The 23,288-nt window shown below is 38.2% G+C and overlaps 1 protein-coding gene across 1 annotated transcript in view; it reads right to left on the reverse strand.

The window, feature by feature from the left end:
• Nucleotides 1-23,288, reverse strand: part of OCA2 (OCA2 melanosomal transmembrane protein) — a 369,302-nt gene that overhangs the window by 133,944 nt on the left and 212,070 nt on the right. Inside the window, exons 20-21 of the mRNA XM_008269748.5 lie at nucleotides 5,673-5,732; nucleotides 4,966-5,070 (exon numbers count right to left, since the gene is read on the reverse strand). Coding sequence (XP_008267970.2) covers nucleotides 4,966-5,070; nucleotides 5,673-5,732 — 165 coding nt within the window. The remainder of the gene's footprint in view (nucleotides 1-4,965; nucleotides 5,071-5,672; nucleotides 5,733-23,288) is intronic.

The raw sequence follows: 23,288 nt of genomic DNA on the forward strand, positions 1-23,288 counted from the left end.
TGTTTTCATTTGGTTTGTTTTCCTTCTCTTCATACTATTTGATGAACTCTTTCTTAGAGGAGGATTAACTATATGATCACAAAGTATACTGACAATAGATCATTGCAAAAATTAAGAATAGGAACCCGGGTGGGGCGAAGTTTTGGACTGTGAGCAGGAGGGAGGGAAGTCCCTCCCCTAAATCTGTTCCTAAATCTGTATATATGAAATACATGAAACTTGTATAACTTAAATAAAATTTTTAAAAATGACTTAAGGGATACAGCAAATGCAGTTTTTTTCAAATATTCATTTATTTATTTGAATTACACAGAGAAAGAAGGAGAGGCAGAGAGAGAGAAAGGGAGAGAGGTCTTCCATCTACTGGTTCAGTCTGCAATTGCCTGCAATGGCCAGAGCTGTTCCATCCGAATCCAGGAGCCAGAAGCTTCTTCTGGGTCTCCCACATGGGTGCAGGGGCCCTAGGACTTGAGCCATCTTCCACTGTTTTCTCAGGCCATAGCACAGAGCTGGATTGGAAGTGGAGCAGCCAGGACTTAACTGGCACCCATATGGGATGACAGCACTGCAGGTAGTGGATTTACCCACTACACCACAGCACCAGCCCCCAGATGCAGTGTTGACAGGGAAGTTTATAGCAATTAATACGTACATCAAGAAATTGGAAAAGTACCAAATAAATGAGTTATTAATGCATCTCAAGTATCTAGAAAGACAACAACAAACCAACTCAAAATCAGCAGGAGGAAAGAAATAATTAAAATTAGAGGAGAAAGAAAAATTGAAAACAAAAAAAGAATACAGAAGATCAGTGAAATAAAAGGCTGGTTTCTTAAAAAACTAATTAAAAAAAGAGAAGACCCAAATCAATAAAATCAGAGATGAAAAAGGAAATATAAAAACAGATAACACAGAAATAAAAAGAATCATCAGGAAATACTACAAAGACCTGTATCCTAACAAATTGTGGAAACCCAGAAGAAATGAGAGATTCCTGGACACATGCAATCTACCAAAATTGAATCATGAACACATAGAAAACCTCAACAGAGCATAACCAATATGGAAATTGAATCAGTAATAAAGACCCAGAAAAGCTCAGGACCAGATAGCTTCACTGCTGAATTCCAGACATTTAAAGAACTAATTCCACTTCTTCTCAAACTATTCAAAACAATTGAAATGGAGGGAATCCTCTCAAACTCCTTCTATGAGTTTTTTTTTTTGCCTTAATTCTTAAACCTGAAAAAGAAACAACAGAGAAAGAGAACTACAGTTCAATATCCCTGATGAACATAGATGTGAAAATCCTCAACAAAATATTAGCTAATCAAATACAACAACACACCAGAAAGATCATGACCAAGTAGGATTTATCCCTGGTATGCAGGGATGATTCAACATTCGCAAATCAATGTGATACATCACATTAACAAATAGAAGAAAAACTATATGCTTATATCAATAGATGCAGAGGCAGCATTGGATAAAATACAATGTCCTTTCATGGTGGAAATCTTAAACAAATTGGGTATAGAAGGAACATACCTTAACACAATCAAGATAATTTATGACAGACTCATGGCTAACAACCCATTGACTGAGAGAAAGTTGAAAGCATTCTCCCTAGGATCCAGAACCAGACAAGGATGCCCACTCTCATCTTTGCTGTTTAATATAGTTCTGAAAGTTTTATCTAGAGCCATTAGGCAAGAAAAAGAAATCAAAGGGATACAAATTGGAATGGTGGAAGTCAAACTATCCATATTTGCAGATGACATCATTCTATATAGAAGGGACAATAAGACTTTATCAAGAGACTATTGTAACTACTCCACGAGTTTGGCAAAGTGTCAAATATAAAATAACACAAAAATCTATAGCCTTTGTATATGCAAACAATGGAGTGGCTGAGAAAGAACTTTTAAGATTAGTCCCATTCACAATAGCTACAAAAAAAACTAAATACCTTGGAATAAATTTAACTAAGGAGGTCAAAGATCTCTACAATTAAAATTAAAAAACAAAAAAGAAAGAAATAGAAGAGGATACCAAAAAATGGAAAAATCTTCCATGTTCATGGATTGGAAGAATCAACATCATCAAAATGTCAAGATTACCAAAAGCAATCTACAAATTCAATGTGAACCCAATCAAAATACCAGTGACATTTTTCTCAGATCTAGAAAAAAAACACAAGAAACCTTGAATAGAAAAAGCAATCTTAAACAATAAAAACTAAAATGGAACCATCACAATATAAGTTTCAACACATACTACAAGGCAGTATGATCAAAACAGCCTGGTACTGGCACAAAAACAGACATGTCAACCGATGAAACTGAATAGAAACTCCAGAAATTCATCTACATGTCTACAACCAACTGATATTTGACAAAAGAACTAAAATTAACCCCTGGAGCAAGGACAGTTTCTTCAACAAATGGTTCTAGGAAAACTGGATCTCCACATGCAGAAATATGAAGTTAGGCCCCTACCTTATACCTTATACAAAATTCCACTCAACATGAGTCAAAGACCTACATCTATTAACCAATATCATAAAATTATTAGAGAACATTGGGGAAACTCTGCATTACATGCGAGTAGATGATAACTTTGGAAAAGACCCCAGAAGTACAAGCAATCAAAGCCAACATTCACAAATGGGATTACATGAAGCTGAGAAGTTTCTGCATTGCAAAAAAAAAAAATGCAAAATGAAGAGGTAATCGACAGAATAGAAGAAAATATTTGCAAACCAAACAACAGATAAAGGGTTAATATCCAGAATCTATTAAAGAGCTCAAGAAATTCAACAGCAACAAAACAAACAATCCAGTTAAAAAATGGGCGAATGTCTTGAACAGACATTTTTCAAAAGAGGAAATTCAAATGGCCAAGAGACACATGAGAAAATGCTTGAGATCACTAGCCATCAGGATTATACAACTCAAAATGACAATGAGGTTTCACTTCACTCCAGTTATAGTGGCTCTCATACAGAAATCAATGAATAAGAAATGCTGGTGAGGATGTGGGGAAAAAGGTATCCTGGTCCACTGTTGGTGGGAATGTAACCTGGTCCAGCCACTGTGGAAGACTGTATGGAGATACCTCAGAAATATGAATATAGACATATTATATGACCCAGACATCCCACTGTTTGGATTTTACCCAAATGAAATGTAATCAGCATATGAAACAGTTATCTGTACCACCATGTTTATTGCAGTTCAATTCACAATAGCTAAGATGTGTAATCAACCCAGATGCTCATCAACTGAGTGAGTATATATTCACTCTGGATTACTACTTAGCTGTAAAAAGAAATGAAATCTGTCTTTTACAACAATATGGATGCAACTGGAAACCATTATACTTAGTAAAATAAGCCAGTCCCAAAAGACAGATATCCCATGCTTTCCCTAATCTGGAGTAACTAATAGAAAACCTAAACCATAATGTTTTGCAGTGAAATGGACATTTTGAAATTTGAATATTTTTTACAACCCTTGTCTCTTCTGTTGAGGAACTGTTTTTTTTTTTAATTTCAGACTATGTGTTGAACTCTTTATTTATTGTAGGGTTAACCTTATGAGTATCAAGTAAACTGAAAATAGAAATCTTTGAAAAATTAAGTGTGGGAATAGGAGATGGAGGAGGGAGAAGGGTTGGAGCATGGGCAGGAAGGAGGTTAGGATAGGAAGCATCCTATGGTCCTAAATCTGTATATGTGAAATACTTGAAACTTATATAACTTAAATAAAATTTTAAAATGGAATGAAACTAGAAATCAATACAGACAGAAGCTTCAAAAGTTTACAAATATTAAACCAATGGATCAAAGAATAAATCACAAAAGAAATTAGAAAATATCTTAGACAAATGAAAATGAAAACACAACAACAACAAAAACATGTGTGAAAAAAGTGCTGACGGGAAAACCAATAGCTGTAAATGAAATATGTTTATAAAGAAGATGCTACTTAAAATACCCACATCCCATATTGGAGCACCTGAGTTCAAGTACTGGCACCACTGAAGTGCCCTTCTGAGGCTGGTATCCCCCACCAGAGGGTGCTCTCTCTGAGTGTCCACCCCTCGGGGTAGATTTGCAACCTACATAGCCCATAAGTACCAGGATCAGCACCAGCCTGATTTGGAGAAAACAGCCCCCTTGAGCTACACAAATTTCTGGTTCTGTAGCTCTAGGGCTCCCTTAGCTCTCACAATGGCAGAGCTGCGACTTAAGTCCAGATCTACTTTCTGCAAAATCTGACCTGTTAATTCCTGTAACTGCCCATTCTATTAAACCTAATTACAATCCACTGGACCTAGTTCAACCCTCTACAATATGTTCTTCCTGACCATTTTAGGAAAGTAGGAATTAAAACAAAAATAAGATTAAGAAAAAAGCAAAGGCTAATGTGAAGTGCTGTTTTTCTTGGGGTGGGGGGGTAGTGTTGGTTTTTAACTTTTACTACCTCTAAAAAAGGGCTTCCTATGTCAGGTGCTACCTCCAAAGATGTCCACCTTAATACTTCCAGTGGTAGGGGAAAAGATTGTATAAAAGCACCTAGGGAAAGAAGATGCATGAAAGAGAAAGCATCCTTTTTCGAGGTCAAATGAATATGATAATGATGAGTATCTAAGAAGTCACTTAAAAGATACACCTGAAATTATATGTGTGCAAATTAACCATTCTTTGAATCCAACATCCAGAACAAGAATGACATTTTAATTTGAAAATTGTCTGAAAATTCTTCTTATTCAACTCATAAGGTTGAAAATATCAGGCTTAGATGGAGAAAGATTGCCAAGAAATTCTCAACCATAAGCAACGTACTTTGAGTTTCCCAAGACAGCCTTTAGAGCCAGGTAGCAGAGACCTGGAAACTCCACAGAAGCAGGTCTGGGCTATAGCGCAGCTCAGCTATTAAGGCTCTCACACATGCAACTCACCATTGTAGCAGTGAATGGGATATTGTCAATCAAGGATGATGCCAAGGCTGATACCCATATAACCAGGATGATGGCGGCAGCTAGGCGTTTATCCTCTGGGACCATCTGGAAGGAGCAGATAATAGCAGCAGTGTGTCCACAGCTGTACTGATAAACCACATATACTTAGAATCTAATCTTACAACATGTGAGACTCAGAAGGGATCAAAGGGATGTTACAATTCCAAGACCAAGGAAGGCACTGGTGTACAAACCAGGGCCACACCTACACCAGAAACCTGAGCTAGGTTACCATGAATAACTGAGGAGAGCAATTCCCAGCCAAACTCAGGCCAATTAACCTGGTAGTGAGGGATGCAGAGTAACTCATTCCTCATACAATATTGTGGCTATGCACACTGGTCTCACCAATGGTGTAGCAGAGCTCTGGGGTTAGGACATCTTCAGCATTCAGTTACTAATACTCATGTTGACTGTGCTCCAACTTAGAAAAGTTTTAACTAAAAATTAAAAACAAAATATCAGGCATCTATAATTATATATTCTTTGGAAAAAGACTTCCTTCATCCCTAGTCTGTCCAGGATAAAAGATTCCCTGCTGTGCTTTCTACATAATTAACGTGACCTATTCTTTCCAGACTCTTTTTTTTTTTTACAAAATCAAAGAACAGTGGCTAGAGCAGATTCTATTACAGCATTTAATGTACCTTTATTAGCAAAGCAGTCTGCTCTCCGACATATTCTATTAAATGGAGATGTGCCAGCGCCTAGAAGAAAGGGTGTATGGTGAGAATCAGCTGAAAACTGAAAATATATGCAATGTTCCTTTTTAAAAACCTTGTCTTTAAGATGAAAAGAATTGAACATAAGGTAGGCTCAGACTTTTGCTTCCTGTAAAAGATCTGGCTCAAATAGATAGTCTATAAATAGTTTACTATCATATATACACAATGAAGCTTCATGAAGAAAAAGTACAATAGCACAGGCAGGAATTCCTCATTGATTTGTTTTAATGCCCATGTTAAATCTAAATTCAAATGGAAAGCAATCTCTTTATTTTAAGATCTGTGTATAAGGACATTGTTCAATTGCATATAATGAAATGCCACTCCATATAGAAGGTCTTTCAAGTAAATTGCATTTCCAATTTCTTTTTAAAAGTTAAACCTCACAGTTAGAGCTTTAAAAGAATAAAAAGATAATGCACGGTTTTTATTACCTTCAAAGAAAGGAAGGAAAGGTCTATTGAACTGAAGTGTGTCACTATTTTCACAATACTAGTCAGATGTAGAAAGTTGTATTCAAGGAAATATAAAAAAGAAAATAGAAAACGGAACATGGACATGCATAAGCAATTCTGCTCTCGTTGTTACCTTGGTCCCAGCACAGGAGAGGATGTTCAGGAACCCATGATGGATATGGGAAGGGAAGGAATCAGGAAGGAACCAGACATGGAAGCAGCTTGGCTGCTCCGGACCTCACCACTATGTGGCCTTGCACTGTATTTGATCTTGCATAGCATCTAAAAATACTGAAAGCATCAATGTGGCCATGACTACATATGAGGATATTTTAAATGGAAAAACACCTAACATGAAAAAATTATGCATGGATCTCAAGACATTTTACACTAAAATAAACTTATCTTTTATTTCCAATTTCCATGAACATTTTGAAATATTCTTATATAAGTTTAAAAATTCCACTCAATAAGGTACAGTTGTTAGCTGACCTCCACTTAAAAGCTGCGTAGTCCAAATGATGGGTTTTAAATTCTCAACCACGTTCACTTTTATATCAACTAAATCATAAATATATTTAGGGCAGGGTTTCTCATCCTAAACAGTGAAGACATTTGGAGTCAGGTCATTCTGTGTTGTTGGGGCTGACCTGTGCATCAGAAGATGCTGAGTAGCATCCCTGGCCTGTAGCACCTCTCTCCACCAAGGTTTGTAGACAGAGCCAAGATTTCCTGAGGCCTAAAGTCACTCCCATTAAGAACCAGTAACTTACTGTAATCCAAATTTTATTAAAGCAAACAAAATTATAAACTTGAAAAACTCAAATGTAGCCATACCTTTATCATTATTAAATACCATTGAGAAGTCAGAAATTTAATAAAATTCAATTTTGCACCACATAGAGATAGTTCTTCATACATGAGTATATGTATATGTCCACATATGAAGAGTATATATGCACATCTTCATGTGTGCCTATAGAAACTATATATTAATATATATTTAATGACAATTAATTATCCCAAAAATGCATCTATTAAGTCTGTTCAAAATAACCGGTCTTTTGATTTTAAAAGTCAAAATATGAGGAAAAATATACCTTATTCTCTTTTAAAAATTGGTAAATCAAATGATTATGTAGCACCTTCTCCTATAAAACCTTAGGTTAAAAACATACATTTTTATACTTCAGAAAATTTGGTTTACGTACAGTTGAAGATAATAGCCATTGCTTATTTCTCCATCTACTACTAAGTTATATTTTAAGATTATTGTGCAATATCAATCAAGATATGAGACATCACTAGTCTTTTATTGCAGAAATGCTAAAATGCTGATTCAGCAATAGTCTGATAAAATTGACTCATCCATATAAGCCAATACTATGGTCATTGTCATCACTAGAAGATCCGTGGATTCCTTCTGTAGCCAAGCAAGCATTGGATAAAACACACTTTTTGGCACATTACTGAATTAGCAATATAACTTAGGGTTTTCCAAGGAATCTCTCCATAGGAAAATGTTTTCTTCAGCTGAGTGGGAATTTCAAGACTTTTGTGGCAGACAAAGACAGAGTTGCCTGGAAGCTTGAGGCTGATAATGCTCTTCAATGAGCAGAGCAGATGTGGGCTATGGTGCTCTTTACTAGAGTCCTCTGTGATGAATTTTACAGTGAAAAAATGTTCTTCACTCTTTTACATTGTGTTATATTCTGATTGATCTTCACATTTCTCAAGACAGCTGAGAATATAAAAGCTACATGACTTTCATGTTATACACTCTAGGATTACTTTTTATAAAAGTAAATCAAAAAAGTTAACTTATATGCCAGAAAAAAATAGCCAAGGAGAACTGGGAAGCCATGAAACAGCCTGATTTGTAATTTGGTATGATTTATTAACTACTAACAAGAAAGTATTACATACAACCCATAAATCAGAGCATTTTATTAACATTGTTACAACTTTTCCTATGAAAGCCTTGCTACAGCTAAAGATGTCCCACTGGAAGAGATACAAATAAATCTGGATCCATGGGAAACCTTTCTTTTTTTAAATTTATTTGACAGGTAGAATTATAGACAGTGAGAGAGAGAGAAGACAAGAGAGAAAGGTCTTCCCTCTGTTGGTTCACTCCCCAAATGGCCGCTATGGCCGGTGCTGCACCAATCCAAAGCCAGGAGCCAGGTGTTTCTTCTTGGTCTCCCATGTGGGTGCAGGGACCCAAGAACTTGTGCCATCCTCCACCGCCCTCTGGGGCCACAACAGAGAGCTGGACTGGAAGAGGAGCAACCAGGACTAGAACCCAGCGCCCATATGGGATGCTGGCACCACAGGTGGAGGATTAACCAAGTGAGCCACAGCGCCAGCCCAGGGAAACCTTTCTAAACTTCATAAATGTTTAAGGAAGGAAATGAAGACAAAATAAGAACATGCTATATAAGAGCAAAGAACATGCAAAATAAGAACCAGGAATTCACCAATGCTTCTAACACAACCAAGAGATAATAAAATTAGTTGTTCTCTTTCTTCTCACTTTAAGATTCTGATAAAAATGTCCTCATAAGAAGCCTTCTCAGTCAAACCGATCTGAAAAGCACTCTACATAGCACCAGAGAAAATTGTTCTGAATGACTATTATACCTCTGGATACCTGATTTAACTTATAAACATAAGCACTTCATAACTATTCAATCTTCATAAGCCAACCTCCCATAGTTCTCAGTTCAGTCTTATGCTTTCCTTTATTTGTTTGACAAATAGTTATTGAGTGCTTACAATATGAGGCACTGTTGGAGCACTGAGAATTCAACAATGACCAAGAAAGACAGACAAGAAATAATTTATATTTTCTACATTTGTTATATGTGTGCATGTTTGTATGTGTCTATATATAGAGAGAGACACACACATATATGTATATATATCTATATACATATATAAATATATAGACACACACAAACACGCACTCCCAAAGACACAAAATATATTAATGCATAATAGACAGTTAGTTGTTGAAAGGAAATTAAAGTAGAATAAAGAGATAGTGAATGATGGGAGAGCTTTTTGCACTGTGCTGGGGAAGACCTCCCTGCATATGCATTATTTGAGTATGAACTTAGAGGATTGTACCAGTTGCCAGTGTGCTTGGGAAGAGCACCACAGATATAGGTGACAAATCCAAATGCTCCTGGATATAGATAACAGGTCTAAATGCTCATTCACATATCCAAAAGCCATTATTACTGGGACCCAGTGAGCAAGGGAACCTACAAGTATAGTAGGACATAACGAGTGCAATAGTTTGAATGTAGTTTTTCCTGTGTGTTTCATGTGTTGGAAGCTTGGTACTCAGTGTGGTTGTGTTGAAGTGGTAGGACCTTTAAAAAGTTGATCTAATAGGAAGGAGTTAGGTCACTGGGAGTGCTACCCTCAGAAGGAATTCATGCTGATTTCAGGGAGAGTTATCTTAGGATAAAGTGGTTATGAAATGCAAGACTTGCCTCTCCATGATCTTTGGTTTCCTGCCTAACCATGTGATCTCTCCTTCTCACATGTGCTCACACCGTGATGTCATCTGCCATGAGGTGAAACATCCAGAGTCCTCAAGAGCCAGCATCATGCTGTTTGGAATCTCAGCCTCCAAAACTGAGCTAAATAAATCTTTTCTTTATACATTACCCAGCTTCAGGTGTTTTGTTATATCAATGGAAAATGGACTAATATTCAGTATGAAAGTAGCAGCTGTAACCAGGTCATTCATGGCTGTATAAGTCATGCTTTAAAGCTCTGGATTTTATTCCAAGTGCAATAAGGACAATATGCCATTGTCAAAAGCACTGAAAGCTATTGCTCTTGTCAAAGGTGCTAAAAAATTGAATGATATTTATAGGAGTACAGAAGTTTACCTGCTGTTCAAAATTCTCCAAAGAGATCCAAGTGGCACTTGAGGGCTAACTTTTCAATATCACAGAGCAGAAAAAAAAAAAAAAAAAAAAAAAACAGTGTCTCATTTAAGGGTCTCAAACTAAAAGCCTACTGGAAAATCAATAATTCTGTTTAATCTCTAATAGAACCCCAAGACAGCTGCTGGAAACCCTTGTTTTATTCTTAGGAGTTCTACATAAAGGTAGGTTTAAATATACTTTCATAAATGTTTAAGCTAACAATTAAGAGAATAAAAATATTACCTATAGCTTCAAAACATGGGAAAAGAGATAAAAAACAATTTTAACAACATACATCACTATATGGGAAAATGAAATATACCAATATATCAAACATAAGACATAACAGTGAATAATTTAAAATTAGATTCCATACATCCTTTACCAAAAACAAATGACAGAAAGGTAGCAAATGGGCAATTGCACAGTACGTTCAGTCCAGAAAAATGGCATAAACCCCTTTCTCTCTGTTCATACAACTAAGTACAACTGTAAACCCTGGAAAGATAACAAGAGGCAACCAAGAGGACAAGCGGGACAACACAGTTTTACAGTGCCTTTTGTGCTACAAATCAAGCATTTCCCAGTGACACCCTACAGCAAGAGAAGACAAGTACATGGGCTTGTTCTTCCACTGGATGAAACAATCTCAGGTGATCAAGTTCCCCAGAAAGGAATAATAGGTTCACTGCCAACAAAGACAGCCAAAAAGTAGTCCCCTCCTATGTTGAAAGATACATATGTTGAAAGATGATATAAGATAAGATATAGGAATGACTGAGAGTCCCTTAAGACAATAGATAAAATGTCCAGGATATGGTCAAAAGTCACTTGACATATAAGCAACAAAGAAAACCACAACTTGAACGAGAGAGGATAGTCAACTGATGCCAGAACTCAGGTGAATCAGATGTTGGATTACCTAAAAATTATATAAAAGTACCCACCATAAAAATACTTCAACAATCAATCAAAAAGTATTGTGATACATAAGAAAGCAAAAAACAAAGCAAGGAATAAAGTTATATAAAAAACAAATGGGGGCCAGTGCAGTGGTATAGAAGGTTAAGTCACCACCTGCAGTGCCAGCATCCTCTATGGGCACCAGTTCGAGTCCAGCAGTCAGCAGTCCTGCACTACTCCACTTCTGGTCCAGCTCCCTGCTAATGTGCCTGAGAAAGCAGCAGAAGATGGCCCAAGTACTGGGCCCTTGCACTCACATGGGAGACTTGGATGAAACTCTTGGCTCTTGGCTTCAGCCTGGCCCAGCCCCAGCCATTGCAGTCATTTGGGCAGTGAACCAACACTAACTTAGTGAATTCATTTTCCAGTTGTTGGTTTTTATACCCAGTTCCTTTATCAAGAAATTCAGTTCACTATAAAAAAGGGTATCAGATCAGAAATCACTAGTCTTACCATATGCTCTATTACACAAAAGCAGTTGACATAACAGTAGTTTCCTACTTAAGGTTCAATTGCTCTATCTGCTGCAACAAAAAACTCCACCAAGTTGGAGTGTCATCCTATGGCAAGAAATACACGCTATAAACAAATGACCAACGAATGTCACTATCTCCTAAAAAGCTCATTGGAAAGAGTGGATGTGAGAACCAAGTGGTAGAGATAAGACTGGCCCCCTTACAATTACACTAAATAACCCACTTTAGGATTTGAGTTCCCTGTTTCTGAAAGAAACAGGGAGGTTCCGATTTCTACTCACCAAGAAGCTGACCTACAACTTGGATAGGTAAAAGGAGTGTTTAATCCCATGACTCCTTCCCAGGAAGGCCATAGGTTATCGGGGAAATATCCTCCTATAATCCAGGATGGGGACCCTCACTAGAACTGCAGCTTCACATACCATCTCGCCTCTTCAGGACTAAGAAGCCGTGACCTCTGTTGTTATGTTTTCTGGAGAAATCAGCAAGCCCATTCTTTCCCCAAACTCTGACCTTTGAGCACACAATCTGTTTTTCACTGAGACTCTACCCAGTAAAGACATCAAAAAATAGTCACCCAGGGGCTAGCACTGTGGCAAACTATATGGGCAGTGGAGAGAGTCCCAGTTGCTCCACTTCTGAGCCAGTTACCTACTAATGTACCTGGGAAAGCAGCAGAAGATGGTCCAAGTACTTGAGCCCCTGTACCTACATGGGAGACCAGAGGAAGCTTCTGGCCCCTGGATTCAGATCAGCCTAGCTCTGGCCATTGTTGCAATTTGGAGACTGAACCAGTGGATGGAAGATCTCTCCCCCCACCCCCTCGCTACCTCCCTACCTACCTCCCTCTCTTCCTAACTCTGCCTTTCAAATAAATAAATAAATCTTAAAAAAAGAAAAAAAAATCACTCAATGCTCAAAAACATACTTTAGAGCTGTTCAAGAGGGAAAAGAATAGAAAATAACCTAAGTGTTGTCAGAGAGGAGAAAATGATTATGCCCTATCCATTCAACCTAATACTGCATATATATAATTATTATGTTTAAAACAGTTTCTAGTTATAAAACCATGAGCATAATATGATTCCAATTTTGTTTTAAAAAATGAACATGGCTGGCGCCACGGCTCAATAGGCTAATCCTCTACCTGTGGTGCTGGCACACCAGGTTCTAGTCCCAGTCAGGGCGCCGGATTCTGTCCCGGTTGCCCCTCTTCCAGGACAGCTCTCTGCTGTGGCCAGGGAGCGCAGTGAAGGATGGCCCAAGTGCTTGGGCCCTGCACCCACATAGGAGACCAGGAGAAGCACCTGGCTCCTGGCTTCGGATCAGCGCTGTGCGCTGGCCGCAGCACACCAGCCGCAGTGGCCATTGGAGGGTGAACCAAAGGCAAAAGGAAGACCTTTCTCTCTGTCTCTCTCTCTCTCTCACTGTACAATCTGCCTATCAAAAAAAATGAACACAAATGCTGGTGAGGATGTGGGGAAAAAGGTACCCTAATCCACTTTTCGTGGGAATGTCAACTTGTGCTAACACTATGGAAGACAGTATGGAGATACCTCAGAAATCTGAATATAGACTTACCAAATACCCAGCCATCCTACTCCTGGGAATTTATTCAAATGTATTGAAATCAGCATATGAAAGAGTAATCTGTACCCCTGTGTTCATTGCAGCTCAATTCACAATAGCTAGGATATGAAATCAACCCAGATGTCAATCAACTGAAGACTAGATAAAGAAATTATAGTACACACACACACACACACACACGTCATGAAATACTACTCAGCTGTAAAAAAAGAAATCCTGTGTTTTGCAGCAAAATGGATGCAACTGGAAAACATACTTAGTGAAATAAGCCAGTCACAAAAATACAAATACTCTACATTTTCCCCGATTTGTGGTAACTAATAAACTATCCAAAAAGTAATCTATAAGAATGAAATAAATATTTTTAGATTCAATGTTTTAGCATTTGTCTTGACTGTTGAGAAACTGTATTTTTTCCTTCATACTACTTGTTGAACTCTTCAGTTATTTTAGGGTTAATCTTATGAATATAAAGTTAACTTAAAATAGATCTTTGTAAAAATTGAGAAGCAATGGGAGAGGGAGGAGGAAGTGTAGGGGCATGGGTAGGAGGGAGGGGAGGATAGGAAGTATCACTGTGTTCCTGAATCTGTACATAGGAAATACATGAAATTTGTATACCTTCAATAAAATTTTAAAAATTCTGAAATTTAAAATTTTCCTTTAACTCCCAAGTGTTTTACATACTGAATAAAAACATTTTTAATCAAACCTTTTGTTCTCTTTCTGGAAGACAAGGCCCTGGCCGAGGTGATTCTTAGTTAGAACAAAACACAGCAGGGAAATGAAGTAATCAGAGGTCTGTCTCAGTTTGCTGTGATTGTAAAATGCAACAAGGATTTCAAAAGGCTGCACTCACACAACCGAACCAGGTATAGGGTTTGTTCAACTAGTAGTGTTGTTTTTGAGTTTCATAGTTAAACACATTAAGGACAGAGATCCTACGTGGGGAGCATGAACCCAGTGACTCCTGTTGTTGATTTAACAATTTGCACTCTTATTTATGATGTCAGCAATCACCTGAGACTCTTGCTATGAGCTGTCTAGGCTATGGAAGCCCCTTGAGTTCACCAACTCTGAATTTGTTTAGTCAAGGCCATATCAGTTGATCTTCAGTATATGAAGGTAATTGAAAATGAAACGTGATGAAGGGCGGGATGGGAGAGGGAGTGGGAGAGGGGAGGGCCACGGGAGGGAGGGAGGTTGCGGGGGGAGCCACAACAATACAAAAGTTGCATTTTATATTCTACTTAAAGCTATTGGTTGAACTCTGTAATTAATACACAATTACTCTTAGGTGTTTAATTAATGCTATAACTAGTACTCAAATAGTATTTTACACTTTGTGTTTCTGTGTGGGAGCAAAATGTGGAAATCTTTACTTAATATATGCTAAATTGATCTTCTGTATATAAAGATAATTGAAAATTAATCCTGATGTGAAGGGAAAGGGGAGAGGGAGTGGGAGAGGGGAGCGTTGTGGGTGGGAGGGAAGTTACGGGGCGGGGAGGAAGCTATTGTAATCCATAGGCTGTACTTTGGAAATTTATGCTCATTAAATTTAAAAAATGCAACAGGAATGCCACTTTGCGAGCAATGTATGCAATTGTATATAAATAAATAATGAGACAAAAAGCACACTGAACTGAAAAGCTGAATATCAAAAGAAAATCATGTAATCACTTCATGGGGCTTAAAAAATGTGTTTTTCATTTTTCCATAATGGTAACGGCAATAATCTTAAAATTAAAATGGCTCACTGTCCATTTAAGATCAAATATCTCATAATTTAGTCAGATGCAAAAGAAAAACACAGTAAGATCACAAATTCACAATCTAGGTAGCTTAATTATCTGTCAACAATATACAATACCAGATTTTCGTTACACTTAATTCTATTTGCAAATCCATAGTTAAGAATATACAAAAAGGGGCAGGGCCAAGATGGCAGTATAGCAGAAAATAGATAGTTAATAAGGAAAGGGGATACAGGCTGGTGACAGAGCCATGATTGTTATGCACATAGAAGCCCAGGAGTCCAGCAGAGACTGAGCAGGTCCACACAGAGGGAGCAAAGAGTCACAGAGACATGGCAGAGGTGTGGTGGATAAGCCAAATGGTATGACTGATGTCACGCCCTCTCTCCCCCCTGGAAAGACCAGGTGAGATGCAAGGTTGCGAGTCCATGGAGCTGCAGTTAGCAGTGGGTAGGAGAGCCAGCTGCGTTTGAAGTTCTAAGCAGGAAGAATAGAGGAATAGATGGAGAACTCAGGCATACCCCTGCCCATCTATGTCTCCCCCTCCCCCAATCTGGACCTGCAGCCGCCTGGGAGAAACCATATTGTCTGTTTACATCTCCAAATGTAAGCAGGGTGCTACCACATTTGCCTCCTGTGCACAAGACCATCAATTGTGGGGGCCATTTCACCACACCCTGCTACCCAGGAACGACAATAAAAACATTTCAGAGTAATTTTTCCCCACCAACACACATCTGTACAATGGGGAGAAGTTCTAAACACACACCAGAGCCCAGTCCAGGTAGGTGGGGGTTAGTGCACAAGAGCTCTCTTATCTGCCAACCATCACCACCCAGAAGTGAGCAGGACTTCCAGAGGTGGGGTTGTGTGTTCCCACTTGCAATGCACAGACACATAGCAGCTCATAGCAGAGGGAAATCACCACAAGCACCAAAACACATATTAAAGATAAAAGAAACCAGAAATAACAAAAAAAATGGGAAAAACTTTAATAAGAGTAAGGAAGACAGTAGGATCCCCAGAATGGAACAATATATCTCCTCTTCAATAACAAAATTGGAAGAAGAGATTGAGTATATGCCAGAAATAGAATTCAGAAAATTAATCATCAGCTTATTTAGAAGCAATCAGAAACAAATTCATGATCTAAATGAAAAGTGTTCCCAATAAGTTGAGATATTGAAGAGAAGTCAGAATGAAATTCTAGATATTAAGAATTCAATAGAGCAAATAAAAAATATAGTGGAAAGCCTCAAAAATAGGATAGATGAAACAGAAGAAAGAATATCAGAACTGGAAGACAAATTTATGGAAATAATGCAGTCAGACCAAACATAAGAAGAAATAAGGAAATTAACACGGTTGGAAATCTACAAGATTCTATCAAACAATCCAACACATGGATCTTAGGAATTCCAGAAGGCATCAAAACAGAGAAAGGATTAGAAGGCCTCCTTAATGAAATAATAGCAGAGAATTTCCCCCTACTGGAGAAAGAAAGAGACATCCAAGTTCGGGAAGTACACAGAACTCCCAATAGACATGACCAGAAAAGACCCTTGCAGACTTGAAACATAGTGGCAAAGCTCTTCACAGTAACACATAAAGAAAAGATCCTAAAATGTGCAGGAGAGAAATGACAAATCACATTCAGAGGAAACCTGATTAAACTCACCCAAGACTTCTTATCACTAACCCTATAGGCAAGGAAAGAATGGAGAGACATACTCCAAGTCCTAAGAGAAAAAAAGTCAACTCAAAATATTGTAACCTAAGAAACTCTCATTTATGAATGAAGGAGAAATAAAGATTTTCCACAACAAACAGAAATTGAAAAAGTTTGTAACTACTCACCCAGCCCTACCAGACATTCTCAAAGATGTGCTGCACAAAAAAAAAAAAGAAAAAGAAATAGAATCACTACAAAAGTAGATAATTACCCAGCAAAAGAACAAATGAAATCCAAAGTACATAAACAGACTTATTTAAAGAAACATGGTAGGGCAAAGTCAGTACTTAACAATAGCAACACTGAATGTAAATGGTCTCAACTCCCCAGTTAAAAGACACAGACTGGCTGAATGGATTAAAAAAGAAAACCCATTATTTGCTGCCTGCAAGAAACACATCTTTCCAACAAAGATGCTTGCTAGACTGAAAGTGAAAGGATGGAAAAAGATAATCCATGCTAACAGAAACCAAAAAAGAGCTGTGTGACCATCCTAATATTTGACAAAATAGACTTTAAAACAAAAACCATTAAGAGAGACAAAGAAGGACACTATATAATGATCAAAGGATCAATTCAACAGGAAGATGTGACTATTATAAATGTATATGCACCTAACTACAGAGCACCTGGCTATTTAAAAGAAATGGTAAAGGATGTAAAGAGAGATATAGACCCAAATACAATAGTATTTTCAGCAATGGACAGATCAATGAAACAGAAATTCAGCAAGAAAACAACAGAGTTAATTGACACCACAGACAAGAGACCTAGCAGAAATCTACAGAACCTTCCACCCTACAGCCAAAGAGTACACATTTTCTCTCTGGTATGTGGAATTTACTCTAGGATTGACCACATGCTAGCCCGTAAAGCAAGTCTCAGCAAATTAAAAAAAAAAAGTTAAGTCATACCATGTATCTTCTCAGACCACAATGCAATGAAGCTGGAAATCAACAACTCAAGAATGTCCATATCATATGCAAACATATGGAAAAAGAACAAAATGTTACTGAATGAACAGTGGGTCACTAAAGAAATCAAAAGAGAAATCAAAAAAATTCTGGAAACAAATGGAGATGACAATACAACATATCAAAATTTGTGGGATATAGCAAAAGCAGTGTTAAGAGGAAAGTTTATAGCAACTGGTGACTACATCAAGAAATAAGAAAGGCACCAAATAAATGAACTATCAATATACCTAAGGGATCTAGAAAAAAACGTCAAATCAAACCCAACACCGGGTTACTGGAGGAGGGCTCCAAGATGGCTGAAAGGGAGGATGCTCACTGATAGTCCAGGAAAAGATAGTTTTATTAAAGTGCAGATACTGTAGTCTCAGGGAAGAATTAGGGAAAAAACTTCAGAGGAAACACTTCCAGATTAGAGGGACACAAAAGACCTACGTGGAGGGCATGGGCGCCAACAGCTCAGGACCCCAGCTGCTGAGCCTATGCACCAGCTCTGAAAAGGGAGGTGGGGTGAAACCACAGTAGCTTGAGACACTGGCAGAAAAGAAGAGGGAGAGCCTAGAGGGAATGAGGCTTGAAGCCCCGTGGGGAAAAGTACACCAGCCTAATTAGAGGAGAGAAAAAAAATAAAAAGGACCAGTACAGACACAATTCTCTCTCTCCACTCACCTTACAAAGGTGAGCAAGACAATAGAGAAGGCGCCATTTTGGACATACATAACAGCTAAACCAGCTCGGGGCTGCACTCACCCTCAGCCAAGCAGAAAAGCCTGACTCTGGTGGGGAGAAATAACAGGAGGTTATGTCCTAGTGAATGTGTGGAACTTATGAACCGAGACTGTGAAAAAAAAAAAAACACTGAGGGTGTGTGGGAGAACTCATGGTGTGGCTGAGACGTGAGTAGTCTCAGTGGGAGATGCCACAAATTAGGGCAGCTTTGGCTATGCAGTGAGAGACATTGGAAGGAAACCTGAGCTTACACTGAGGACTGCACAGATCCTTTGTGTGGTTCTTGGGACAGAGCAGATAAATATTATATCCACTGGGGCAAGCACTCAGGCACTGATTGCCATCAAGGAGAAGAGCTCAGCAGAGCAGAATTACTTCCCTTATGAATAAAAAAGAGAGAGAGATTTACCATGCCAAACCTTGGTGTGTCACCATGGCATACCCTTAACCCTGAAGAACTGAACAGGGCTCTCTGGCCACAACCACCACAAGCCTCTAGAGAATTACCAAAAGCAGACAGTCCACTTAATCTAGAGTCATAATATAACAAAAAAAAAAGCCACCACAGCAAGAAAAAGAAAAAGAAGAAACCAAAGAATATCTCCACAATGTGAAACAACAAATGCAAAAACCGAGGAAATAAGAACAAGGAAAACATCATGATGCTCCCAAATGAACATGACATTCCAATACAAGATTATGAAGATGGTGAGATAGAAGAAATGCAAGATACAGATTTCAAAAAATTTATGATAAGAATATTTAGGAATTATCAAAAAATGCATGAACTACAGAAATCCATAAAGGACAGGACTGAAAATCTCTCTCATGAAAATGAAATATTAAGCAGGAATCAAAATGAAATGAGGAATTTAGTAGAACATGAAATTGAAATATTGAAGAGAAATCAAAATGAAATGAAGAATTCAATATAAAAAAATGAAAAACACATTTGAGAGCCTTGGAAACAGAATCAGAGAGGCAGAAGAGAGAGTATCGGACTTAGACAACAGAGCACAAGAAAAGTATACAGTCAAACCAAAGAAAAGAAGAGGAAATTAGAAATCTAAAAAATATTGTCAGGAATTTACAGGATACTACTTAAAAAACCAACATTTGGGTTCTAGGAGTTCCTGAAGGCATGGAGAGAGGGAAAGGATTAGAAGGCCTTTTTAGTGAGATACTAGCAGAGAACTTTCCGGGTTTGGAGAAGGACAGAGACAACCTAGTACAGGAAGCTCATAAAACCCCCAATAAACATGACCAAAAGAGATCTTCACCATGACACGTTATAATCAAACTCACCACAGTGAAACATAAAGAAAAGATTCTAAAATGTGCAAGAGAGAAATGTCAGATTACTCTCAGAGGATCTCCAATTAGACTCACAGCAGACTTCTCATCAGAAACCCTACAGGCTAGGAGGGAATGGAAAGATATAGCCCAAGTGCTAAGAGAAAAAAACTGTCAGCCCAGAATATTACATCCTGCCAAGCTCTCATTTGTGAATGAAGGTGAAATAAAGACCTTTCATAGCAAACAGAAACTGAATTTGTCACCACTCATCCAGCCCCGCAAAACATACTTAAAGATGTGTTACTCACATAAACACAGCCATCAAGACCAAAGAAGATAAAGGAAGAAAATCTCCCAGTAAAAGATCACAGGAAGTTCAAGGTATATATTAGAAATATCTTTGGGAAAATAGCAGGGCAAAGTTACTACTTATCAATAGCCACATTGAATGTAAATGGCCTCAACTCTCCACTTAAAAGACACAGACTGGTTGAATGGACTAAGAAACAAAACCCATCTATATTCTGCTTACAAGAAACACATCTTTCCAACAAAGATGCATTAGACTGAAAGTGAAAGGTTGGAAAAAGATATTCCATGCCAACAGAAACCAAAAAAGAACTGGTGTAGCCATCTTAATATCAGACAAAATAAACTTTAACACAAAAACTGTTAAGAGAGACAAAGAGGGGCACCATATAATGATTAAGGGTTCAATTCAACAGGAAGATGTAACTATTAAAAACATATGTGCACCTAATTAGACGGGTTATTTAAAAAATATGTTAAGGAGCTTAAAGGGAGCTTAGACTTCAATAGAACAGTATTGGGGGACTTCAATACTCTACTTTCAGCAATAGACAGATCAATCAGACAGAAGATCAACAAGGAAACAGTATTTAATTGACACTATAGCCCAAATGGATCTAACAGATATCTATAGAACTTTTAATCCTACACTTAAAGAATACACATTCTTCTCAGAAGTACATGGAACCCACTCAAGGATTGTCCATATACTAGGCCATAAAGCAAGTCTCAGCAAATTCAAAAGAATTGAAATCATACCATGCATCTTCTCAGACCACAGTGGAATAAAGCTGGAAATTAGCAACTCAGGAATCTCTAGAGCATATGCAAATACATGGAGACTGAACAACATGCTCCTGAATAAACAGTGGGTCATAGAAGAAATCAAAAGAAAAATCAAAAACTTTCTCGGCCGGCACTGCGACTCACTAAGCTAATCCTCCACCTGCGGTGCCCACACCCTGGGTTAGGGCGCCAGATTCTGTCCCGGTTGCTCCTCTTCCAGGCCAACTCTCTGCTGTGTCCCGGGAGTACAATGGAGGATGACGCAAGTCCCGGGCCCTGCACCCACATGGGAGACCAGGAGAAGCACCTGGCTCCTGGCTTCGGATCAGCACATTGCGCCTGCCACAGCGCGCTGGCCGCAGCAGCCATTGGGGGGTGAACCAACGGAAAAGGAAGACCTTTCTCTCTGTCTCTCTCTCTCACTATCAACTCTGCCTGTCCATAAAAAAAAAAACTTTATGGATGTAAATGAGGATAACAACATACAATCAAAACTTATGGGATATTGGGGCCAGCACCGTGGCTCACTTGGTTAATCATCCACCTGCAGTGCCGGCATTCCATATGGGCACCAGGTTCTGGCCCAGTTCCTCTTTTTCCAGTTCAGCTCTCTGCTGTGGCCTGGGAAAGCATTGGAGGATGGCTCGAGTGCTTGGACACCTGCACCTGCATGGGATTACAGGGAGAAGCACCTGGCCCTGACTTCAGATCGGTGCAGTGCCAGACGTAGTGGCCATTTGGGGGAAAAACCAACAGAAGGAAGACCTTTTTCTCTGTCTCTGTCTCTCACTGTCTAACTCTGTCAAATAAATTAAAAATATATAGGATACAGCAAAAGCAGTGTTTAGGGAAAGTTTATAGCAATAGGTGCCTGCATCAAGAAATTGGAAAGGCACCAAAAAAATGAGCTATCAATGCATCTCAAGGATCTAGAAAAACTGCAGCAAACCATACCCAAAACTAATAGGAGAAGAGAAGTAATTAAAATTACAGAGGAAATCAACAGAATTGAATCCAAAAAAAGAAAAACATTACAAAAGATCATCAAAAGGAAGAGCTGGTTTTTTGAAAAAATAAACAAAATTGACACCCCATTGGCCCAACTAACTAAAAGAAGAAGAAAAAAGACACAAATCAATAAAATCAGAGATGAAAAAGGAAATGTAACAACAGACACCACAGAAATAAAGAGTCATCAGAAATTACTACAAAGAGTTGTATGCCAGCAAAAAGGGAAATCTATCAGCAATGGATAGAATACTGGACATATACAACCTACCTAAATTGAACCATGATGACATAGGAAACCTAAACACACCCATTACTGAGACAGACACTGAATTCCTAAAAAAGGCCCTCCCAAGAAAGAAAATCCCAGGACCGGATGGATTCACTGCTGAATTCTACCAGACATTTAAAGAAGAACTAACTCTGATTCTCCTAAAACTATTCAGAAAAATGGAGAGAGGAAATCCTCCCAAATCCTTTTTATGGAGCCACCTCAATTCATAAACTTGAAAAGGATGCAGCAGAAAAAGAGAATTACAGACCAATTTCCCTGATGAACATAGATGCAAAAAGCCTCAGTAAAATTCTGGCTAATAGAATGCAACAACACATCAGAAAGATCATCCACCCAGACCAAGTGGGATTTACCCCTGGTATGCAGGGATGGTTCAGTGTTTGCAAATGAATGTGATACACCACATTAACAAACTGCAGAAGAAAAACCATATCATTATCTCAATAGATGCAGAGAAAGCATACAATACAATTCAACACCCTTTCATGATGAAAACTCGAAGCAAACTGGGTATGGAAGGAACATTCCTCAATACAATTAAAGCAATTTATGAAAAACCCATGGCCAGCATCCTATTGAATGGGGAAAAGTTGGAAGCATTTCCACTGAGTTCTGGTACCAGAAGGGATGCCCACTCTTACCACTGCTATTCAACATAGTACTGGAAGATTTAGCCAGAGCCATTAGGCAAGAAAAAGAAATTAAAGGGATACGAATTGGGAAGGAAGAAGTCAAACTATCCCTCTTTGCAGATGATATGATTCTTTATTTAGGGGACCCAAAGAACTTTACAAAGAGACTATTGGAACTCATAGAAGAGTTTGGCAAAGTAGCAGGATATAAAATCAGTGCACAAAAATCAGCAGCATTTGTATAAATAAGCAATTCCTCGGCTGAAAAAGAACTTCTAAGATCAACCCCATTCACAATAGCTACCAAAAAAATCTAATACCTTGGAATAAACTTACCAAGGACATCAGAGATCTCTATGATGATAATTACAAAATCTTAGAGAATGAAAAAGAAGAGGATACCAAAAAAATGGAAAAATCTTCCATGCTCATGGATTGGAAGAATCAATATCATCAAAATGCCCATTGTCCCAAAAGCAATTTATAGATTCAATGTGATACCAATCAAAATACCAAAGACCTTCTTCTCAGATCTGGAAAAAATGATGCTGAAATTCATATGGAGACACAGGAGACCTCGAATAGCTAA

This window comes from Oryctolagus cuniculus, chromosome 12, assembly GCF_051225735.1.
Source record: "Oryctolagus cuniculus isolate XC-2025 breed Fujian yellow rabbit chromosome 12, ASM5122573v1, whole genome shotgun sequence".
NCBI lineage: Eukaryota > Metazoa > Chordata > Mammalia > Lagomorpha > Leporidae > Oryctolagus > Oryctolagus cuniculus.